Source organism: Gadus chalcogrammus, chromosome 12 (genome assembly GCF_026213295.1).
Source record: "Gadus chalcogrammus isolate NIFS_2021 chromosome 12, NIFS_Gcha_1.0, whole genome shotgun sequence".
NCBI classification, from domain to species: domain Eukaryota; kingdom Metazoa; phylum Chordata; class Actinopteri; order Gadiformes; family Gadidae; genus Gadus; species Gadus chalcogrammus.
The window spans coordinates 841,934-865,369 of NC_079423.1; the positions used below are offsets into that span (position 1 = coordinate 841,934).

General features: G+C 47.3%; 1 protein-coding gene across 1 annotated transcript in view; it reads left to right on the forward strand.

Annotated features, from left to right (window-relative positions):
- The window catches only part of dnai3 (dynein axonemal intermediate chain 3), an 88,176-nt gene that overhangs the window by 20,981 nt on the left and 43,759 nt on the right, over positions 1-23,436 (forward strand). The window contains exons 10-13 of the mRNA XM_056603543.1: positions 56-175; positions 7,343-7,416; positions 9,327-9,468; positions 9,732-9,825. Of these exons, the coding sequence (XP_056459518.1) occupies positions 56-175; positions 7,343-7,416; positions 9,327-9,468; positions 9,732-9,825 (430 nt within the window). The remainder of the gene's footprint in view (positions 1-55; positions 176-7,342; positions 7,417-9,326; positions 9,469-9,731; positions 9,826-23,436) is intronic.

Genomic DNA, 23,436 nt, shown 5'->3' on the forward strand with positions numbered 1-23,436 from the left:
ACTATTTAGCACTGTACCCCTTGCGTCTTGCTTTTCTTTCCTTCCTCCCCGCAAGGACCTTGAAGAAAAAAGGAAGAATGACGTCCCTGTGGTGCACTACTGTGCCATCTCTGCCATTGAGAGCGGCCACAAAGCACCAATTACAGACGTCCAGTGGCTTCCAGAAACCTTTGAGGTGAGCAGCTGTAATGGCAAGGTTGGGGGGAATAAGTTTCACCAATCACTTCATAGAAGTCATTTGAAATTAATATGTTTCCTTTTCAATGTTGATTCTTCTCACGGTCCATTTCAGTGCTGGTAAGTATATATATATATATATATATATATATATATATATATATATATATATATATATATATATATATATTAGTGGTGGGCATCGATTATTTTCTTTCAATCTAGATTAATTCCAAAATTAATCTAGATTAAAATGGCAAACGGCAAAAAATCTGTTCGTTTACCTTGACAGCGGTCAATTATACTGGGCAATGGTGATTTTTCAAATATTATTCACCGCCGGAAGTTGTGAAGTGCCCATGCAAGTGAAGGGAGCATAAACAAAAATTATTTACAGCTGAACGTTGGGAAGGCCCATGCAAGTGAATGGAGCAGTCTACAGCATTGAGAAGAGCCGTGTAATAATCCATAATAATGTCAGGTTTAGAAGTTAAATATTTGAAAGTTGTAGAATAAATTAATATAATTTATATTGGAGTTAATTTGCAAGAAATGTACTTACAATTTTTAGTCAGTTAATCATTTACATATTTATGTTACACAATTATCACATATTTACATGTTTACATATTTAAGTCACAGTCAGGATATTCTGTTGAATCTGCCTCTCTGATTCCCTCACAGAATATCCTGACTGTGTTAAATATGTAAACATGTAAATATGTGATAATTGTGTAACATAAATATGTAAATGATTAACTGACTAAAAATTGTAAGTACATTCCCTTAGTTCAGTCACGTGATGGGTCCGAACAAGGAAGTGTTTGAAAATAGATTAACGGCGATATTTTTTTTATCGCGCGATAAAAGTTTTGCGTTAACGCAGCCGTTAACGCCGATAACGACCCACCACTAATATATATATATATATATTTATCAGGGCTGTCAAATTAAAAATTAACGCAGATTAATCGCGCTTCCATAGTGCCCTTTGACCCGGCGCGTCATTTACGTTTAAACAAAATGGAGGCAGACGAGAAGACGCTGCTCGGCCCCGTGAACGAAAAGTTCAAGTTTAAACTCCCAGACGGAACTGTAGATAGGAACACCGTTATCTGCAATCTCTGTAGTAAGGGATTTTCCTATCACCGGAGTTCATCAACCCTTAAATATCACCTCAACGCAAAACATTTGGTAGCAAGCTAGCAGGTACGACCTGCCACAGCCCCTGAAGCCAATTGCACCTGGCTGTAGCACGCAGAGGCTCAACGTCCGTCTGACTCGACTGTTTAATCGGATTTAGCTAGTAAACAGAGTGTTTAAAACAGGTTTCAAAAAAGATTCGCGCTCATGTTGCCAACGATGAAATAACATATACAGATAACGGATCGCTAGATAACACTTGTTGTTACTTTATATTTGTATTGCATTTAATTGTTTAATTGAATTTAGCTAGTAAACTGAGTGTTTAAAGTGTATCATAGTCTAGCTAGCTTGTGTTAATTTAATTTCCTTAATTTAATTTAGGATAATAGATTATAGGTAATAGATAGATAGATAGATAGATAGATAGATAGATAGATAGATAGATAGATAGATAGATAGATAGATAGATAGATAGATAGATAGATAGATAGATAGATAGATAGATAGATAGATAGATAGGCGAGCAGGCATTTACTAACTGGTAAATGTTTTTTATTATTATTATTCACGTTATCCCCATAACATTTAGCTAGGGAAATAGATAAATACAATACAAATATAAAGTTAGGAACGCTAATAAATGTAATTTGTAAAATAAGTGTTATCTGTCTTGTCGCGCTCAATGAACGAGTGTGCGAATGTTCTTGAACCTTCCCACGTCATTCAGGCAACGTTCGACGCGATCGTCTGTTGCAGCCAAAGCGGGTTTGGAATGGATTACATATGCAAGGGCGTAACCATGGTTTAGACATTGGGGGGGGTCCAATTTTTTATTATTATTTGTTAAGTGCATTGCCTACAATTCTATATTTATATATGAAAATGTGGACATTTAGAACATAGTTTCGAGGACTACATTGACCATTTGAATTCACATCTAAAGGAATAGTGTAATAATGTAATGTCTGCCCTGCCCCCCCCCCCCACACACACACAAACATACACACACACTTTGTTTTGGTTAGCTGCTTACTGACCTTAAACACACCTACCAATTACAATTATGCTCTTCCAGTAGTACTGTAGCAAAAAGGATAGCTTCCAGTGGAAAAATACCACATACCCATGACCACATGTCATTATGTTATCAGAAGAACAGTGGCTGACCTTCGTGATAATTTTGGTCTATATATTCTGCTTGTATTAGAAGTAGGCTACTTTTATGTATTGCTGACATGTAGGCCCAGGTTATAAACAATGTTGTAAGGCTGTCTAGTCTCATATTCAAAATTCTCACCTTATCACCTGCATGTCCAGAGCATGTCCCTGTCTGGCCACTGCTTTCAGCATGCCTGTCAAGTTACTTACTGTCTGAAAAAAACTGCGTATGCTTGGCTGTTGGTCCAGTTTCTTCTGCTTTTTAGGTAACCTCAAATCCTCCATTACTCAACTTTACTTTCTTGGCTCTCACTGAAGAAAGAGTGTGGGGTAACCATGACAACGCAGAAAGTCGCGAGGTGGTTTCAAACTAAATCGCACAAGTGTACAATTAGGAGGGGGGATTCACACACTCAACAAACGGAAATAAATTGAAAATAAATAAGACATAACCAGTGATGTTGATAGGTTTTCAATGTAGTGAGTCCCCGGGATCCACAGGTGGCGAGTTGGGTGGGTCCCTGAGAAATTCAATGGGTCCCGACTCCCCAGTTTAAAAAATGTGTTTCTTTTTTATTATTATTCTATTTCTTAAATAAAATTAATAGTGTTAAACTCCTTGATGGTGGTATGATATGGTTAGAGCTGGAGTACTCAACCGTTCATGTTTAACACTAGAAACGCCGGGCCATTTTTACTTACTCCTAGCGCCGCAAGAGGGGTCAAATGACCCCCAAGTCATTTTAATGAGAGGCTGTGCATTTGCACATAATGATCACTAGGTGGCGCCAATGAGCTATTACCGCGTGAGCGCCACATTTGTGTGTGTGTCACAAGCCTAGTACTCACGATTTTGTCATAAATGTACATATATTCAATCAGAAGGATTGCAAAAAAATCCTGTTTGATTTGCTCATTCGACACGAATGAGCACAGCATCGAGCAGTGGAAACGTGGGTTTATTTACTATGAAGTTCGTATTTTTAATTGTTGAAATGAAATCAGCGGTGACGAGCTAGTTGTTTTGGTAGCGGCTAAATTAGCATGTCGCGATACCTTGTACAGGGGATCACGTCTGCGCCGAGTAGATGCGCAGAGGGTTGAAACAGCGCTTGTCCGATCTGCTCACAAGAAGGTTTCTTTGGCTAGTTACTGTGATTAAACACGAGTTGTTTAATGTTCACAATGTATCGTTTTTCATGGGGAAAATGAGATGCGTCCCCGGGACGCATGGATAGTGAGTTTAGTGCGTCCTTTCAGATTTTAATGCGTCAGGGACGCAGGACGCGTACCTAGCAACATCACTGCATAACAAGAGACCGATCCATTGACAGGGTTCATAAAAAGAGAACATATATTTTACATTTTATCCTGCTGTATATTGGGGGGGACAGGTTAGTATTTTCTCAACATTGGGGGGGACACGACCCCCCCAAAGAATGCGTGGTTACGCCCTTGTACATATGGATTACGTAGGCGGTACAAATTTGGCACCCGATACAAATTTGGTGTGACAGCGCCACCTACGGACAGAGTGGCGTTAAACCCACGTTTAATGTAGAATAACGTTATATATATGTTATACAACAGTTAGTTCCGACCAAGTAATTTGATTGGACAAGAGGCATTCCATGAGTGCTGATGACCTATCCATGGTGTTGACTCCGCTCTTTATGTTGGAATCAAACCACATCAAAGTCTCTCCAACCCTCTCTTCTTTCAAATCTGCACTCAAAACATACCTTTTTACACTAGCCTTCCCCACCTAACTCCTACCTTATTCTTAATGTTTAACCTCTGTTTTTCTTTTATTCCTAATCTGTTTTACATAGTTTTGATAGGGCAATATGTAAAGCGTCTTAGAGTACCATATTAAGCGCTATATACATTTCATTCATTATTATTATTATTATTATTATTATTATAATAATGTTCTAGCTAGCTAGCGTGTGTATGTGTTGCTTGGTAACAGTTCATTCCCAGTCCAGTTGCGGATCTATTTGTGTTGGCGGAGCCAAATAAATCATTAAATAAACAAACAAATGTTAACTAATTAATGGTGCTTGTAGAACTGTTGTTTAAAAGCAATGTCACACTCGAGGTCCTGCTGTTGTAGTGCTGATATTCAGTACAATGCACTCCCTCTCATGTGCTATTGCTTAAATATATAATTATAATATAACTATAATATAGATTATAATATAATTCCATTAAAATACACAGGGAGAGCTGATAATTAAGTTAAATGTAAAACGTTTGATCAACTCTGTCCTTGTATGTGCCAAAATGTAGTTATTTTGGGAAAACATGTTTCTTTTCGTATCGTAAATGTCAATACCAGCCTACATAAAAATATTAATAATAAAAATAATAAAAAAGAATATTTTAATATACACACACGCACACGAACGCACACCACACACACACACACACGATTTCCCCCCACAGCAAAGGGGCTTGTTCCGGCGTAAATGATGCATGGTGCTATTTTACTGATCGAAAATAAGCAATTGCGCCATTGACCAGAAATACCTGGTCTAAGTGCACTAGCGGATTGCTCAGTTGGTTTTGCTATTTTGATGCGCCATGGCAGGTCGGAACTGCAACATAGGCTTACACACCAGTAGGCTACGCACACCACAAACATGCAAACGATTAGCCTACTGAAAATATTATGATGATTATGTTTTTCAATAGAGGCTGCATGAATGAACACTCTAGTAGGCTATGCCATGCATTAAAATAATAAACTCGAGCAAAGTAGGCTATATTCCCGCCTTCCAAAACAAATTCTTGCTTTAGGGTAAATTATAACATTTGTTAAAGGGGACATATTGTGCCACCAGGTGTGAGGGTGATTAGCCTTACATGCCATTTCGAAAATGTCATCACTAGTGGGCGTGTCCACCTAGATCTGTGCTGAATAGATGAGCAACGTTTACTTCAATCCACTGGGTAGGCTGGTAGACTGCAGATTATGAAACAGCTTGTAAGGCTAATCACACTCACAACTGGGTGTATGATATGTCCCCTTTAAATTATTTGGGAAAGAACACCTGATGCAGTAGTAAGAAGTTGTACTTTTAAAACAATAGACTTTTTCACACTGCCAAATATGTCCATCTTATGCACGCCTTTTTCCCGGCATGGTCCGCACGTTTACACTGCCTGAGGTAAATTGCCTGCTTGAGCTAGCACGGCAATCTATCCTCCACACATTGGCATTTCCCTTTTGATGTAAACGCGATTATCAACATGAGTAGTTCTAACTGGAGAGACGGTGAAATCCGCGAGCTACTGACCATCATCGGAGAGAAGGTGATGCAGTCGTATTTAACGAAGATGTTGAAAGATGGTGTGATCTACAAGAAAGACGCAGAGAAACTTTCCTTACGAGGCTTTGTTTGGATAAAAAGAAAGTGGTCAGCAAAATAAAGAATATGTTGACAATTTTGCGCGTAAATAGTTAATCACGTTTGTAGCCTACACTTAGGCGTTAACTCATTCTTGCATGCGGGTGTCTTCATTCATAAAAAAATAAAAACATTTGGGAGTAGGCAAATTATTCTAAAGAGCTCTAGACTCTGTGCGTAGCCCCGCCTTCTCCAGTGAACCAAGAAAGCCGAAACAGTGACGAACGAGGGATTTTACCCCCTCGGTTTAAGGGCTTATTCACACTAAATCCGTCCGTCTGCGGATCTCATTGACTTTGCATGGGGCACTAGCGAAATGCATTGTGGGTCCGTCCGTCCATTCGGCACCGTGGCCTGTGTCAAAAAGTTGAGAAATGTTCAACTTTTCAGGCAGCGCCGGATCCGTCGGCCAATCAGATCGCGGTTATGCAAATACACTCCACGCGTTTCCAGGATCCATTTTGCAATGCAAGCAGGAAGAATCAGGAAAAATCTGCCGGTTATATTTTTTGAAAGAAATGCGATTTGATTGGCTGCAGTAGGCGTCTACAAAGACTAGTCCCCTATACGTCAGACACACCCTCAGCCATCCAGCGACTGACGCATGTAGTGTGAACAAGGTGTAACACAGGCAAGACGGTGAAATTGCCGGGCGTGCCAAGGCGCAACTGAACCGGCTTGGCAGTGTAAAAAGGACTAATACATCTGCATACACTGTACAGCAACCATACAACACATATTTTCTTGACACAGACATCGTGTACTAGCCCATAACTCTTAGTGAGTGTTTAAAAGAATGAATGAATGCGGGTGATGCTTGGTGCAAACATGCATCCATCTGTTTAAACACACGCAAACTAAATACACATAATACAGTTCAGGGTAATGTATATTAACGGGGGGACACATGCATATAATGAACACAGGTCGATATCGAAAATGTATACAATACTGGTAAGAAACAATGTTTCTTAATGTATTGCCGCATATCATTAAATTGACCCACAGTTGTGGGTTTATACATGACGTTTCTGAAGTTGTAGAGGAGAACGCCATTCCATGTGTGAATTAGGCCTATTATTTGGCCATAAACTGAGCCTTTTGAAGCTTGAAATTCATGTGGTCATGCATCTGTCTCAGTGGAGACTGCCAACGCGCTGTCAAAATATCAACTCGTCAAGCAAATGCGCTGTTTCTTAAAGGGGAGGGGAGATGGAACTCTCATTGCTTTGTAGCACGTTACGCCCAAAACACACCAACGGGTTTCAGACCAACCCATTTTAGATTTGCGTTGGGCGCAAGAGTCATTTGGCTGGTAGGCCTATAATAGCAACAGCGGCCAAGATCTGCCCACAAAGCTACTTGCAGGGTTGCCATCAACTGCTGACATTAGCTGAACGGCACCATGCAGATCACTGCTGACCTTGTAACCCTTTCCCCCTGATTAGGTCAGTCGGATGGGCGTACCGCTGGTAAACCCCAACACCGCGTGTGTTCAGCTTGTCACCTGCGCTCCTAACTGGTAGGGGTAGAACAAAAAAACATATCATGGATACATTGAACTGATTAAGGGCTGTCCCATCCACATCATTGTATGGACAAGGTATATGAGGGGAATTTGACCTGCAGAAATGGGTGAGTCATTTATAATTACTACTCTCTCTCTCTCTCTCTCTCTCTCTCATTGAGCGGAAGGAGCAAGTTTTGCGGAGCGAGTGTGAGAGCGATTTTGAGAAGTTTTTGCGAACCTTTTTCATAGTTTTTTTCGGTAAATGTTCTAAATATGGTTGGGTGAAGGTTTTGCGAGGTGTTTGGTGGGTTTTGGTGCTACTTTGCGATCGACAAGCAGTCGCTGGTCGGTGCGCCTGGAGTTTGGCGGCATTCGGGGTGCTCAGCCGCAAGCATGGCTTCAAGATCTCCACCACCTTCCCGTGTTCAGTGGAGGACTGCAGTCTGGCAGTGGCAGATGTTTCGGGCACAGCAGCATCAGGTCCGCGGCCCGGATGAACGGAGGGGTCGTTATCTTTGTGGACAGCGTGGCCAAGGCAAACAAAGTGGTGGAATCTGGGATCGTTGTGAAGGATTTGTTTGTGTCAGTGTCTCCGCTTACAACGCCGGCAGCGAGGATTACTATCTCTAACATCCCTCAGTTCATCGGCGACGAGGTTCTGGTTCGGGAACTATCGAGGCACGGGAAAATAGTGTCTGCAATCAGGAAGCTGCCGTCGGGATGCAAGTCTCCCCTGCTGTGGCATGTAGTGTCACACAGACGGCAAGTGCACATGATTCTGAACAAGAAGGACAGTGAACTGAGTTTAGTTTTTCAATTAAGGGTGGATGACTTTGACTATTCTGTGTTTGTAAACTCTGGAACTCTAAAGTGTTTCGGCTGCGGGAAAGAAGGGCATTTAGTCCGAGCTTGCCCGGAAATAGCCCCCGAAAAATCGGGCTGAGCCTGCTGAGGCGACAGCAGGCTCCTCCAAAGATGTGGACGCTGTAAAACAGCGGGCTGGAAGCATTGAAGAAGAAAATGTTGTAATTGCAAAGGAGTGTGGGGAAAATCCAAAAAAGGCAACTCATGATGAAAAAAATGTTGAAATTGGAAAGCAGGTTCTTAAAAATCCTGAACGTTTTTTTTCTATTATGTGTTGACATTGAAAAAAAGAGTGAGTGCATTGTTCAGGAGAAGGGGGACAATATTATTACAGAACCAGCAGAGAGTGTAGAGGCTGTTTCTACTCCAGCTCTGCTGCAGTAGAGCAGAGTGAGGGTGGGTTGATGGAGGCGGAAGACAGTAGGTGTAAGGCTCCCCTACTTAAAAGGAAACAGGCCAGTGAAACCTGTGGCTCTAAAGCAAAGAAAACAGCAGCTAGGGAGGAGCAGACAGAGTCTAGTGGTGAGGAGACAGAGGACTATGTAACAGACAGCCCCTCACTGACTCACCACTGGCTTCTGCTTCACAGCTGGATGGGATGTACTCAGTACATAGTATACCGGTGTTCTTGAAAAAAAAACAAAAAAATGAAGAATGTCCAGTATGATAAATATTTTGCAGACAAAGAAATGCTGCTGCTATCTGTAAAATCTCAGATGAACATCAGAAGGGAGGGAGGTTTCACTGAGGAGTATTACAGATTTAAAAAATTGGACAGAGAATAGCAAGAGAGCTAAGCAATGTTGAAGATGCAGAGGGTGTATAAAGCACTGTGCCTGCTGTCTCTGCTAGCCTGTGTGTGTCTCATAACACCAGCACTTTAAACTTTCCACTCTCAATGAGATATATTTTAACTGCGTTTTAATGAGTTTATTTTGTTATTTATTATTTATTGCCGTCTAATCTAAAGTCTTCGTTGTCTGTGTTAAAAGGGTAATTGTTGAAGAAAGAAATGGTGAATAATTTTTTTTCAAATCTCTCTCTCTCTCTCTCCTCAGCTCCTTGATGTTCTGGGATATCCGGGCTCAGAGGGTAGGGGTGCAGCCCCTGTCTGACAAGAAGCAGAGGGTGGAGGACAACCCCTACAGCGTCCTGGACACCTTCAGCCACCTGAACCTCACCTGGAAACCGCTGTTAAAGGTGAGAGGACCGCTAAGTGTGAATGCACCAATAAGGGCCAGTCTTTGGAATGTTCTTGGAGTTTTGAAAGGTCTGTTTGTTATGAATTTTAAAGGAATACTGTAGGTATGGTAGGGATATTATTTGACATTACATTAAATGACAAGTCATCCTTCAGCTATCATGAAGTGAAATGCTCTCTGATATGTGTTTGGAGTTGATAGCACCTGCAGCTGTATTAGCCCATTTCCATTTAAGACTGCAACCCCCCCGCCCCCTTACAGGTGACTCTTCCGAGGATTGATAGTAGTGCAGCACGGCTCCCATACAGCCCCTTGAAGTTCAGCTTGCAACACAACTGCCGGGACAGACTCGCAGGTAGACACTGCATAGAGGTGTTACCAGCTGTTTGCTGATCCAATGTACACACAAAGACACACACAGTGGCATTTCCCTCAAGGCACACACACCTATATTGCAAATGTCTAAAGGTCAAACAATGAATGGAAATGAAAGTCTGTGTGGTCTTGGAGTTTGGATTTTGAAAATATTGTTGTGAGTAGGTGCGTTTCCATCCCCCTGATTTAATGCGAACTTTGAAGTATCGAATCAGTAAACGGTGATGGAAACACCAAAATTCGCATCCGCTCGCTTGAGGTGGTTTTTGAGAAATGCGAAAGAGAGTAAATTCGCAAAATTGGAGATGGAAACACACTTTTCGAAAAAGCTGTGACGTAGCGAACTTTGAACACACAGGACTGACAGTCTTTCCGATTGTCACATAGAAAGGTATTTAACTAAACTATAAATGTACACAGCATACACTGAATAGGGCTGGCGTGACCTCAGCCCGTACAGCAGGTGCCGAAGCACAGGTCCCGGTAGTAGAAAGGATCCAAAGCAAACACGTTTTCTAAAGTAAATAATAATATTTATTGACTGGAAAGGGATAAGGGAAAGGGAGAACAAAACAGGAACAACAGTAAGACAAACAAACACTCAACAATAACCCACACTGGTAAGACAAACTAATACAACACAAGCAAACGTCTATCGCCACGGAAATGTAACTTGCCTGGCAAGACAACAAAATGATGGCTAAAGAGCCTACAAACAATGGCATGAAAGCCTACAAATGCGACAGGTAGTGTCCACATCAATGGCGTAGCGCCCAACCACGATACAACCAGTATCAACCGTGGCATAGAGCCAAGTGGTGTGGGAGAGCACAGGCTTTATCCACCCGCCCCTTTTGATTGTAATTGCCCTCAGCTGTTGTCATCACTGGGCCTGCAGGATACTCTACAGGGAGGGGCGGGGGTACCTGAGCAGAGGGGGGGAAAAGAAAAGGGATTGAATTCCTCATACAAAATAACGATAGTTACGAATGTAACTACGGTTCTATGAATCCTGGATGACCGCCAGAGGCGGTGCTTAAAGCACTGGATCTCCACCTCGCGCATGTGCATTTTGAGTACCTAATACCAACATAGTCACCTGTGACCCCCACGTGACACCGGGAAGGCTATATCTTCCGGTGTCATTAGAGGATCTGTTCCTAGAATCTTCTCGCGAGAACACAAGGATTCTGAGTGACTGAACGCTCTGGCGGGCATCCAGGATTCATAGAACCGTAGTTACATTCGTAACTATCGTTCTATTTCATCCTTACTGATCGCCAGAGGCGGTGCTTATGGCACTGGATGACCCATACCAAAAAGGTCACAAAGAATCCAACACCCACCTCACTCATTGGAGGTAGCAGAGCTTGGCAGTAGGACCACACTCATCGGGTGGGGACTGGCGACGTTGACGCGGTAAAACCTTGTAAAGGTGCCCGGTGACGTCCATGATGCCGCGGCACAGATTGACTCCAGGGGTACACCTCTTAGAGCAGCCCACGATGTCGACACGCTTCTGGTGGAGTGGCACCTCAACCCGGATGGCGGGGGGCGGCCACTGGCCACATAGGCGTGTTTAATGGTGTCGACGACCCAGTGGGACAGCCTCTGTTTAGACAAGGCAGAACCTCTGTTAGGGCCACCGTGACACACAAACAGTTGCTCGGACTGCCGTATATCGGCCGTAGCAGCAATGTAAGCCCTAAGCGCCCGTACCGGGCACAGCATCTCGGACTCATTCCCCTCAGATGGGGAGTTAAAACGTGCCAGCTGGATAGGCTGGTTAAAATAGGTGCGTGAAAGCCCCTTGGGCAGGAATGCCACATTGGGCCATAAAACCACACCTGAGCCATCAGGGTTCCACCGCAGGCATGTATCTGCCACGGATAGGGCGTGCAACTCCCCGACCCGCTTCGCAGTGGTAATGGCGAGCAGAAAAGCCACCTTCATGGACAGCCACTTCAACCCTATCTGGGTCAGAGGCTCAAAAGGGGGTGATGACATGGCCTCCAGCACCAGGGGCAGGTCCCAAGCTGGAGTCCTCAGAGTCCTAGGGGGAAGCAGCCTCAGGGCCCCCCTAAGGAAGAGGGACACCAACCTGTGGCACCCAACTGTGGCTCCGTCAACCATCTCATGTCGGGAAGAGATAGCAGCCACATAGACCCTCAAGGTGGAATGAGAGCGACCATCATCCAGGAGGGACTGCAAAAACTCCAGAACAGTGGCCACGGAGCAACGTGCTGGGTCTACTGCCTTACCCCTACACCAGTCAGAGAATAACTTCCATCTGTTGGCATACTGTGCTCTGGTAGATAGTGCCCTGGCATTCAGAATAGTATTCCTGACGGTCTCAGTGCAAACATTCAGCAGTGAGTCGGGCCCTGCAGCGGCCAGGCCCAGAGCTGGAGGCGACGGGGATCTGGGTGCCAAATCTGGCCCCCCACCTGCGAAAGGAGGTCCTTCCTGCAGGGGAGGCGCCATGGAGAGCTGCAGCAGAGCCTGCGCAGCAGTGGAAACCAGAGTCTCCCTGGCCAGTAGGGGGCCACCAGAAGTAACCTGTGGCCCCGCAGAAACACCCTCTGGAGTGTGGGGAGAATCAGGGGCAGCGGTGGGAAGGCATACAGAGGACTCTGTGGCCAGTCGTGAGCTAAGGCATCCTGTCCGAGGGGGCCGGTCACCTCCGTCCAGGAGAACCAGAGGGGGCAATGTGCGGATTCCTCTGATGCAAAGAGGTCCACCTCCGCCCTGCCAAAGAGACCCCACATCGTCTCCACCACCTCCGGATGAAGCCGCCACTCCTTCTGGGGGCTTCTGCCGCTATAGAAAATCTGAGACCTGGTTCCGTTGCCCCGGTATGAAGACCGCCCGCACGCTGGCCAGGCGGGGATATGCCCAGGCCAAAAAGTTCCGAGATACCCGGAGTAGCCGTGAAGACCGGGTCCCCCCTTGGTGGTTGATCTGGGCAACAGCTGACATGTTGTCGGATCGAACCAGCACATGCTTGCCTCTCAAATGAGGCAGAAAATGATTGAGTGCTAGCTGTACCGCCCTGAGCTCTAGCACATTGATGTGAGCATGGTTCTGGGCCGGCCACTGCCCTTGGGCAGTCCTGCCCTTCCAAACCGCGCCCCATCCCGATAGGCAGGCGTCTGTCGTGACTAGCTCCCGACGGGATGGAATGGTGCCCATGGGTACACCCACAGACATATACGACCTCTTTCTCCATGGGGACAGAGAGAAGAGGCACTGCCGAGACACTCTGACCTTTCGGTGCCTGTGCCACTTGGGGTCCAAGTGGAGGCTGTTCAGCCACATCTGCATAGGGCGCAGAGACAGCAAGCCGAGGGGCACCACAGCTGAGGCAGCTGTCAGCTTGCCCAAGAGCTGCAGGCAAAGAATGAATGGTACCATCCTGCCATACCCGAAGCGGGGGAGGCAGAGGAGGATGTCGGTCACACGCTGAGGTGACAGATAGGCCCTCATAGCGTCCGAGTCTAGGACCATCCCCAGGTATGCGACCCGTTGGGATGGGTCCAGGCGACTCTTCACAAAGTTCACCGTCAGGCCAAGCCGGGCCACGTGCAAGAGCAGCCGAGCCGTGTCCCGGGCCGCCTGAGACTGGGAAGGTGCACAGATCAGCCAGTCGTCCAAATAAGGCAGGACCTTCGTGCCCTGCTTCTGCAGGGGTGCGAGAGCTGCCGCCACCACCCTGGTGAATACCCTCGGAGAGAGGGAGAGACCAAAGGGAAGTACCCTGAATTGAAAGTGCCGGCCGCGAAAGGCGAACCGGAGGAAGTGCTGATGGCGCGGTGCAATTGGGACGTGGAAGTATGCGTCCCTTAGGTCCACCGGGGTGAACCATTCTCCCCTTGCGACCACCCGCAGCGTGTCGGATGCGGTGAGCATGTGGAATGGCAGGACCTTCAGGAACCTGTTGAGTCCCCTCAGGTCGAGAATTGGGCGAAATCTGCCATCTTTCTTTTTTACGAGAAAGTATCTTGAGTAGAATCCTCTGGGGTGCAGCAGAGGATCCACTGGCTCGATTGCCCCTTTGGCCAGGAGGGTGGACAACTCCTGGTCCAGAGCTAAGGCCTCTGCCGGGTTGTTGACGACAGTCATTTTGACCCGGCTGAAGGCGAGGGGCCGGCGTCGGAACTGTAACTCGTACCCTTGGGTCAAGGTGGAAACCAGCCAAAGGGTCTGAAGTCCAGGCAGCCCAGTAACTGAGCTGCTGATGGGAAAAACTCCAGACGACCGGCCCCGAGGGCCTAGCGCCTACCCCCCCGGCCTCCTTAGGCTCTGGGGGGGCGTCGGTTGGGTTGTGGGGCAAGGAGCTGCCAGGAAGGTAGGCGTTCGGGGGCCCGAAAGCCATCCGTTGGCTGTTGCGCAGCCCGCTGAGACCTACGTAGGCCACCGGAATAATCAGGTGGCTGAAAGCGCCGCTGGGGGACTGCCGAGGGGCCCCCAGGCCTGCTAGGAGCGGACACACTCCTATTTAGGCCTGACAGTTGCTGCCTGGTCTGCCTAGCTCGGGCAGCCCCCTCCAGTGCTTCCTGGGCAGCTGACCCAAAGAGCTCCCCTGGTTCCACCGGCACCGCACGAAGGACCCTCCTACATGTCTCCGTCAAGGGCGACTGCGCAAGCCACACCTGGAGGCGAGTCTGCACGAGGGTGGACATAGTTCGCCCTAACTCCCTCGACATGAGGGCAAAAGCCTGCAATGAGGCGTCACTCAGACTCTGCAGCGACGGCTCGACCTAGGTGGGAAAGGGAGTTCCCAATACGACCCATGCGCGCCGCTGCGTCGTAGGCCTTTGAAAGGAGGTCGTCTGTGACCCTGCACTGTGGCCGAGGGCACCTGGCATTTGGCCTCAGAGCCTCATCAGGAGCCAGAATTAGGGAGGCGATGGCAGGCTCGACTGCTGGCATGCGGCCCAGCCCAACCTTTGCCGCATTCTGCATGGCAGCCAAGGTCCGGGCGTCCGACGTCGAGTGGGATAGGGCCCTAGGTCCCTCCAGCAAGCATGGAGCTCCTTCAGATACTCCTCTGAAGGAGGGACGGAGAATGTGGCCGGGACAGGGTTGCGCCTGAAGAAGGCGCTGGCCTGGGCTGACTCCGTCTGCGCCGCGTCAAGCTGCAGGCGAGCCAGAGCGGTCTGCAGGACGGCCGCCATGGAGGTGTCTGCTGCCCCCTGCAGGGAGCCTTGTGCCGAGGAGCAGGAGGCCTCATCCAATGTGTTGAAGCATCGCCCTCGGTCATAGCCTCATTAAACAGGTTAGCCGAAGCCGCCAGAGAGAGGGCATCGCTTTCAAATTGGGAGGAGGGAGGGCCGGGCTGTAGCCCCACCAGCCCCTGACCAGTCCCAGGCTGAAGGGCCAGGAGGAGGGACCGGATTTGCTCCATGTCGGACGCCAATCCGTCCACCCTAGCAGCAAGCCCGCCCCTTGCCTTCTTTTTGGGGGGGGGCACCCATAGCTGCAGCCCCATCATGCCGCTGCCGACCCGAACGACCGGGCTGATTGGGAGGGAGGCTCATTAAAGCAGAGGGGTCGTTGGCTGCTGCCCGATTCTCCAGCTCTGCTAGCCTAGCCACTCTGAGCACCCAAGGCAGGAGGCTGCAGTTCATGCAGGCGCTGTCCGTGAGGCTCTCCCTCAGATGCTCGAGACCGAGGCAAGGAGGGCAACTGTCATGGCCGTCCTCAGGCTCAAGAGGAGCCGCACAGGCGACACATAGGTGGGCCATTATAGAGGCAGCCACCGGCAGCGTACTGGGAGCGGAAGCGAGAGCACTTCCCTCGCCAGAAAAAATGAAAAACCGAAACTAATTAGCCTGAGAGTGATCGCTGCTACTAATTATCAACCAAACAAGGGCCAAATGCAGCGTTAACGGGAGCGGGAGCGAGAACACTGCCTTCACCAGAAAATTAAATCGACCGATATTAATTAGCTTGAGCGTAAGCGCTGCTGCTAAACAAGGGAGAAACCAAACAAAAACGTTACTGGGAGCGGGAGCGAGAGCACTGCCTTCACCGGTAAATTGTAAGGGAAAAATAAATTGATGGTTAGAACAGAGCAAAGCTAAAGGCTAACACAACAAACAATAACAGAGCAAGAGGCGAACGAGTGCTGGGAGCGGGAGCGAGCACACTGCCCTCCCAAACAAACGCCGGCCACTCTTCTTGTAGTTACTTTCACTAAGTATCTGTATGAACTAGCCACAGCCTCTGGAGGACGGGTTACCCGCAGCTCCAACCTTGGTCACGAGGCTGCACGTAGCCAGTTGTAACAGCTTCCTCCCTTTCTCAAACAAAGGTTCAATACGGTACCTGCGCAGCGAGAAGATGTAAGGAACAGATCCTCTAATGACACCGGAAGATATAGCCTTCCCAGTGTCACGTGGGGGTCTCAGGTGACTATGTTGGTATTAGGTACTCGAAATGCGCATGCGCGAGGTGGAGATCCAGTGCTTTAAGCACCGCCTCTGGCGGTCAGTAAGGATGAAATAGAACTACCTATACCAACCTGTTGTTTACATTGAACGGAATACGATAATAATGATGAGCCAACCCACCTACGTAACACCTCCCCCTATAAAAGCGAACCCAGGGGGTTAGCACACATTATTACTAGAGCTGTCAAGCGATTAAAATATTTAATTGTGATTAATCGCAAATTATTTTTCTATGCTAAATATCCCTTGATTTTTTTGTCCCAGAATTCTTCTCATTTTAATTCTCTTATCAACATGGTGAAGTGCATCGGCTTGCCTTGTGCAAATGATTTTTTATTGATAACAACATTGGCATATACACTGATCAAAACAGGACGATACAAAAAAAGAGCCTATAGTGCAATTAAACGACTGCTTTGAACAAATGTCATTTGAACATAGCAGTCAGGCTACTGCTTCTTTGTTATGAGCCAAAGGAAAAAAAAAAGAAAAAAAAGTTTTTTTTTTGTTTTTTTATAAAATAATTGCGTTAATCGCGCGATAACATTTTTAACGCCGTTAAATTTGGTTTGCGTTAACGCCGTTAATAACGCGTTTAACTGACAGCTCTAATTATTACATACAAAGCATAAACATCAGCTTGATATACCCCAAAAAAATAAATAGAAATCCTCTGACATCGGCCACAACGTTGTCCACCCCCTTCTTGTGACGTATCACAATGTTGTAGCCTTGTACCAGAAGAGCCCATCGCATCCACCGTTGGTTGCTGTTATACATTCGGGCCAAAAAAACAAGAGGATTGTGGTCTGTATAGACCACAACAGGAGAGGCACTGGATCCCACATAAACCTCAAAGTGCTGGAGGGCGAGGAGCATAGCCAGGGTTTCCTTCTCGATGTTAGAGTAGTTAAGCTGGTGGTTTTTAAACTTAACTGAGAAGTAACACACTGGATGCTGCACAACGCCCTCACCCTCCTGTAGCAACACCGCACCAGCGCCAACAGCGCTTGCGTCAACCTCCAGCTGAAAGGGACGCGAAAAGTCAGGAGCCGCCAGAACCGGGGCGCTGCACAGAAGGGACTTTGCAGCCTCAAAGGCACACTGACATGCAGTACTCCAGACATAGGGAACAGCAGGACTACACAACGAGGTGAGGGGAGCTACCACCAACGAAAAATTCCTGCTGAAACTACGATAATACCCCACCATTCTCAAAAACCGACGCAACTCACGTCGAGTGGAAGGAACAGGATATTTTAGGACAGCTTTGACCTTGGCGTCAACAGGGCGGACCTGTCCGTGTCTCAACCTGCTTGCCTAAATAGGTCACGGTGGCCTTACCAAACTCGCATTTAGCGAGATTGAGCGTCAACGATGCCGCAGCTAACCGTTGGAATACCACCCTCAAACGGGCAATGTGGTCCTCCCACGTGTCAGAATACACCACCACATCATCCAAATACACATTACAATGAGGCACATCTCCCAAAACGAACTGCATCAGCCGTTGGAACGTGGCCGGTGCATTCCTCATTCCAAACGCCATGACGGTGTACTGCAGGAAGTGGTCAGGTGTAACAAAGGCCGAAATATCAGAAGCTCGCTCCGTCAGAGGCACCTGCCAGTACCACTTCAAGAGGTCAAGCTTTGATATAAATACAGCAGGACCAATACTATCAATACAGTCATCCATCCTGGGCAACGGAAAAGAGTCAGGCACAGTCACTGCATTCACTTTTCTATAGTCAGTACAGAAACGTGGAGAGCCATCGGCCTTGGGATCTAAAAGGCACGGAGAGCTCCATGGACTACAGCTAGGCTTAGCTAGTCCATTCTCCAATAAGTACTCAGCCTCTTTTTTCATCACCTCTCTCTTTGCCATTGGGCATCTGTACGCATGCTGCTTAATAGGAACCGCGGTACCGACATTATTGTCATGCTCCAGAATGGTTGTACTGGAGGGCACATCCGAAGACAACCTGGGGTACGACAATAGAAGTTGGATCACTTCCTGACTTTGAACCTCTGGAAGATAAGACAGGTGGGAAGAGATGTCACCAAGAACCTCAGAATTAGACAGTCTACCAGTCTGCTGACCCTCAGATAGCATAGTTAGGCCATCATCAGACATGGCACCTACACAAACCGAAGTCACAGAGGGGTTAACGTTGGAATCGACAGGCCGCGGACCTTGCTTCCCCCCATCACCCCTGATATGGTAAGACTTCAATATGTTAATGTGACATAAACGTGTCTTTCTTCGCCGCTCTGGCGTACATATTACATAATTGGTGTCAGACACCTTCTTCTCCACCACATAAGGTCCTGAAAAACTGGCAGTGAGAGCAGAACCAGGTGTGGGAAGCAAAACCAATTCCTCATCACCAGGCTCAAACTGTCGCTCAACTGCTTTTTTGTCAAACCTCCTCTTCATGGCATCCTGGGCAGAAGAGAGGGCTTCCTTCGCCAATGACGTCGCACAGCGAAGGCACTCCCTACACTGGGAGACAAAGTCTGGAACACTAGACTTGGGAGAAGAACCAGACAAAAGCTTTTCTTTAAGCATTTTCAACGGGCCACGCATTCTGTGACCAAACACCAGTTCAGCCGGACTGAACCCAAGTGATTCCTGTTTGGCATCACGAATAGCAAACAGAACAAAAGGCACTCCCTCATCCCAACCATGACCAGTATCGAAACAATACTTCTTCAGCATAGACTTGAGTGTCTGGTGCCAGCCCTCTAGCGCTCCCTGTGACTCATGGTGGTTAGCACTAGACACGGCATGAGAGACACCCAATGTCTGCAAAGCCTGCTTGAAGGTTTTAGAAAGAAAACTTGAACATTGGTCAGACTGCACCACTCTAGGAAGCCCAAAAGTGGTGAAGAACTTTGTCAACGCCCTGGTAATGGCCGGGGCAGTAATTTTCCTCAGCGGAATCGCCTCTGGGAAACACACATCACCGTCAGCATATACTGATTTCCGGTTTTAGTTCTTGGCAACGGACCCACACAATCAATGATAACATGCTCAAAGGGCTCCCCCATCGCAGGAATGGGATGCAAAGGAAAGGGAGGGACGACCTGATTAGGTTTCCCCACCATCTGACAAGTCGTACAGGTCCTGAAAAAACGAACTACATCAATTTTTAAACCGGGCCAAAAAAAATCTGCAGAATCCGGTCATACGTCTTCGCAATCCCCAGATGACCAGACCACAAATGCTCATGCGCTAACTCCAACACATGACGCCTACAGACCACCGGTAACACAATCTGGTGGACTGTATTCCAATCCTCACTGGTTTTCAATTTCCCACTACCTGGCCTTGCAACCCAGGTGTGCATTAACACTCCTTCCTCCATCAAGAAGGACTGTTGTCTACCAGACACACTAGCATCACTGCTCACAGCAGCAAAACAACTAGCTAATGAGGAAGCACTCTGCTGAGCAGCAATCAGGGCCTGACGTGTCAATGGGAGCGGCACGTCAGCAAACTCGGGAATTACGAGCTTCTCCTGAGCACACTTTTTGGTGGAATCACACCACTCGCCACTAGATGGCCACACATCCTCCGCTAAGGCCTCACCGAACACAGTCACCCAGCTCCAGGTCCTTCTTCTTCAAACCCTGAGCCCTGGTCACAGCACACACAGGAAAACCATCTGGGTGACTTTTAACCAATTCCTCACAGACAGATACAGGCACAGGTGTGTTGACGACCTCTAGGACTGGGTACACTCTGCCACCAGCAATATCATTCCCCATAATGAAATCAACCCCGTCAACAGGGAAACATGGACGAACAGCCACAGAGAAGAAACCAGTCACTAGACCTGATTTTACATGCACCTTATGCAAAGGCGCGGGCACAAATCCCATTTCGATACCCCTCACAATAGCACTCGAGTTACAGGCAGATACATCGTTCAACGGCAATATATCAGACAAGATAAAGGATTGAGAACCCCCTGTGTCACGAAGTATTTTAACTGGGCGTTGATCAGACACCTCTCCAGAGAGGGACACAAAGCCGTCATATATGAAGGGCTTAAAGCACTTATCCGCTCTCCTCAGAGAGTCATTTTGGCCATGACAAGACACCGTCTTAATCAACCCCACTCCTTTAGGCTTCTGGGCCGTAGTTTTCGCCTCCTCCTTTCGCCTCAACAAAAAACATTGGCTCATGACGTGGCCAGGTTTCTTGCAATACCGACACACCTCGGCCACCTTAGATGGAAGCGGGCGTGTCTGAAATGCCCGTCGGTCATCCACCCTGGACGCCGACCCACGAGGTAAGGGAAAATCGCCTCTGGAATATGCCTCTGGACCAACAAAAATGTTTTTATGCGTCAACGACAATTTGTCAGCAAGCACTGCAGCTTGCTGAAGTGTCGTCACTTTTTGCTAGTTTAAGTAAATGACGGTGCGTTCGGGCATGCAATGCTTAAATTGTTCAATCAAAATTAACTCGCACAAGGAGGCTCATCGACCTTACACGATGAACACCAGCGATCAAAGAGAATTCCCATCTCTCGAGAAAAATCCACACATGTCCTAGTCTGGGTTTTCTTTAAGTTGCGAAAACGTTGTCTGCACGCTTCGGGAACAAGCTCATATACACGCAAGACAGCGTTTTTCACTTTCTCGTAAACCAAACTCGATGGAAAGAGCGGCGCACGCCTCCTGAGCCTTACCAGTGAGCTTACATTGCAATAGAATAGCCCACATATCATCCGGCCAATGCAGGGCACGGGCAATCCTCTCAAAGGCAGTAAAAAAATGTCTCTACCTCAGTCTCACGGAAAATGGGAACTAACGACACATGTTTACTGACATTGAACGCGGCATTGGAGTCGGAAGACAACGTAATGTTACCTAACGCGTGACTACCCTGCAATTCCAGCTGCCGCAGTCTAAAGGCTGACTCTACCTCTAGATTTTTCAACGACAGCTGGATTGACCTGTCTCTCTCTCGTTCCTCCTTCGCCTCTCTACGGATAGCCGCCGCCTCCTCTAGGCGAAGACGGCTAAACGCAGATTAAAGCGCGCCTGTAACGTCGGACTAGACGAAGGAGCAGAACCGCTTCCAGAACCCTCCGACCAATCGCTATCAGGGTCCTCTACCACAGGACCCCCAAGCTTGACATTGCCACCAGTCCTGGAAATGGCTCCACCCCTCGGGTCGAGACCCACCTGCCATGTTTACTGTCAGCGTCGCCCCCAGCCTCACCCCCGTCACCGGCTCCTCCGAAGAGTGGGACGTCATCCTCCGGAAGCACCTGGGCCGTAGTCAAGCTGAGTATTTGCTGTTTGATCAACGCAGACAGCAGAGCTGCATTGTACTCAGCCTTCCCTAATGCACTGGGAATAGAGAGGTCATAATGTCCGGCGATCAGGCGTAAGTCTGCTTTTCTACAGTTTTCCAAAATTTTCTAACGTGGGCTCCGCCACAAACGAAAATAAAACAACAAACAAACGACAAACAAAATTAGACATAGCCACAACTAATCAACCGCATCTACAACTAACAAAATAAATAAACAGTTAGTCCCTAACCAACTAACTATGATCACCTAGTTATCCTGATCTTCCCAAAGAGCACTAACTACTCCCCTAGTGGGATGAGGGCCACTTCCATCTTCAGCTGCTTACCGGCTTCATTGCTCGCTCCACCGGGGTACACAGCGCGTCGCCCCCCCTCCCCTAATCAACCAGGCGATCCACCCTTTACCTATGCGGCGACCAAAGATAACATGACACAATTAATAAAAAACAAATTATCAAAATAGAATAATACAAATAGAAAACGAATTTAGAACCTACCGTCCAAAGGCACGAGACCCCATGTCACATACAAATGCCACAGGTAGTGTCCACATCAATGGCGTAGCGCCCAACACGATACAACCAGTATCAACCGTGGCATAGAGCCAAGTGGTGTGGGAGAGCACAGGCTTTATCCACCCGCCCCTTTTGATTGTAATTGCCCTCAGCTGTTGTCACCACTGGGCCTGCAGGATACTCTACAGGGAGGGGAGGGGCGGGGGTACCTGAGGAGAGGGGGGGAAAAGAAAAGGGATTAAATTCCTCATACTAAATAACTACCCATACCAACCTGATGTTTACATTGAACGGAATACGATAATAATGATGAGCCAACCCACCTACGTAACACCGATTTCCGCATAACGACCGGCCATAGCAACCCTGCCGACATCAACGTGTAACGTCATCACCCTATTGTGCTCTCCCATACGTAAGGCACTCGACGTCGTCCTCGTATTTCCCTTGCTACCGCTGTGTACATAGTAATTTCTCTATTTTTTCGTCTACGGATGGAAGTTCAAATAGCCAATGATAACTTCACTGAAAGAACAGTTATGACTTGCCCAATGGAAACCAATTGCTGCTGAATTCCTCTCTCCATGTTTGTTGTTTGTTACTCTTCTCTATTGGCGGACTAACCGCTTTTTGTGACATTTGTTACAGCTTTTCTACTTATACCATTTATTACAGCCACGTATCGGCATACATTTTTTGCCTACAGCGCCACCTCCAGGCAGAACTAGGAAGTTACCCGCTCCAACCACTTGATGGAAACGCACCTAATTCGAATTACTTTCTTGCGAACTTTCTAAAGATTTGCATCACATTTAGATGGAAACGCAGCTGCTGTTAAATGCAGGCCAGAGAACAGAATGTCAACTATGAGTCTTCAATTATTAATACCAAAGCAGTATACATAGCGAAAAAAACATACAATCATACAATTAAATAAAACAAGAATAAAAAGAAATGCGTAAAATACATTTGTAACAAGATTCACTGAGCGCTTGGACACCAGGTTTGCGTTTACAATCCAAAGTCTGTTTATTTCGATCCCCAACAGTTCAGCAAAACACAAGTCCTTAAACATAAATTATAACTCTGCTCAAACGCGGTCCCGGGTGCGTTCCTGGCGACCCCTGGCAGCGATCGCCTCTCTCCCTCTGCTCCCCATTCCTCCTACTACAAGACAAAGCAGGCACGTAAATACACACTCCTGATCTGATTGCGAGCAGGTGCCCGCATTCAGACCCATTCCCCCCCCGCAGATCCAGTGCGCTCCCAACATACCCATAGTCCCCCTA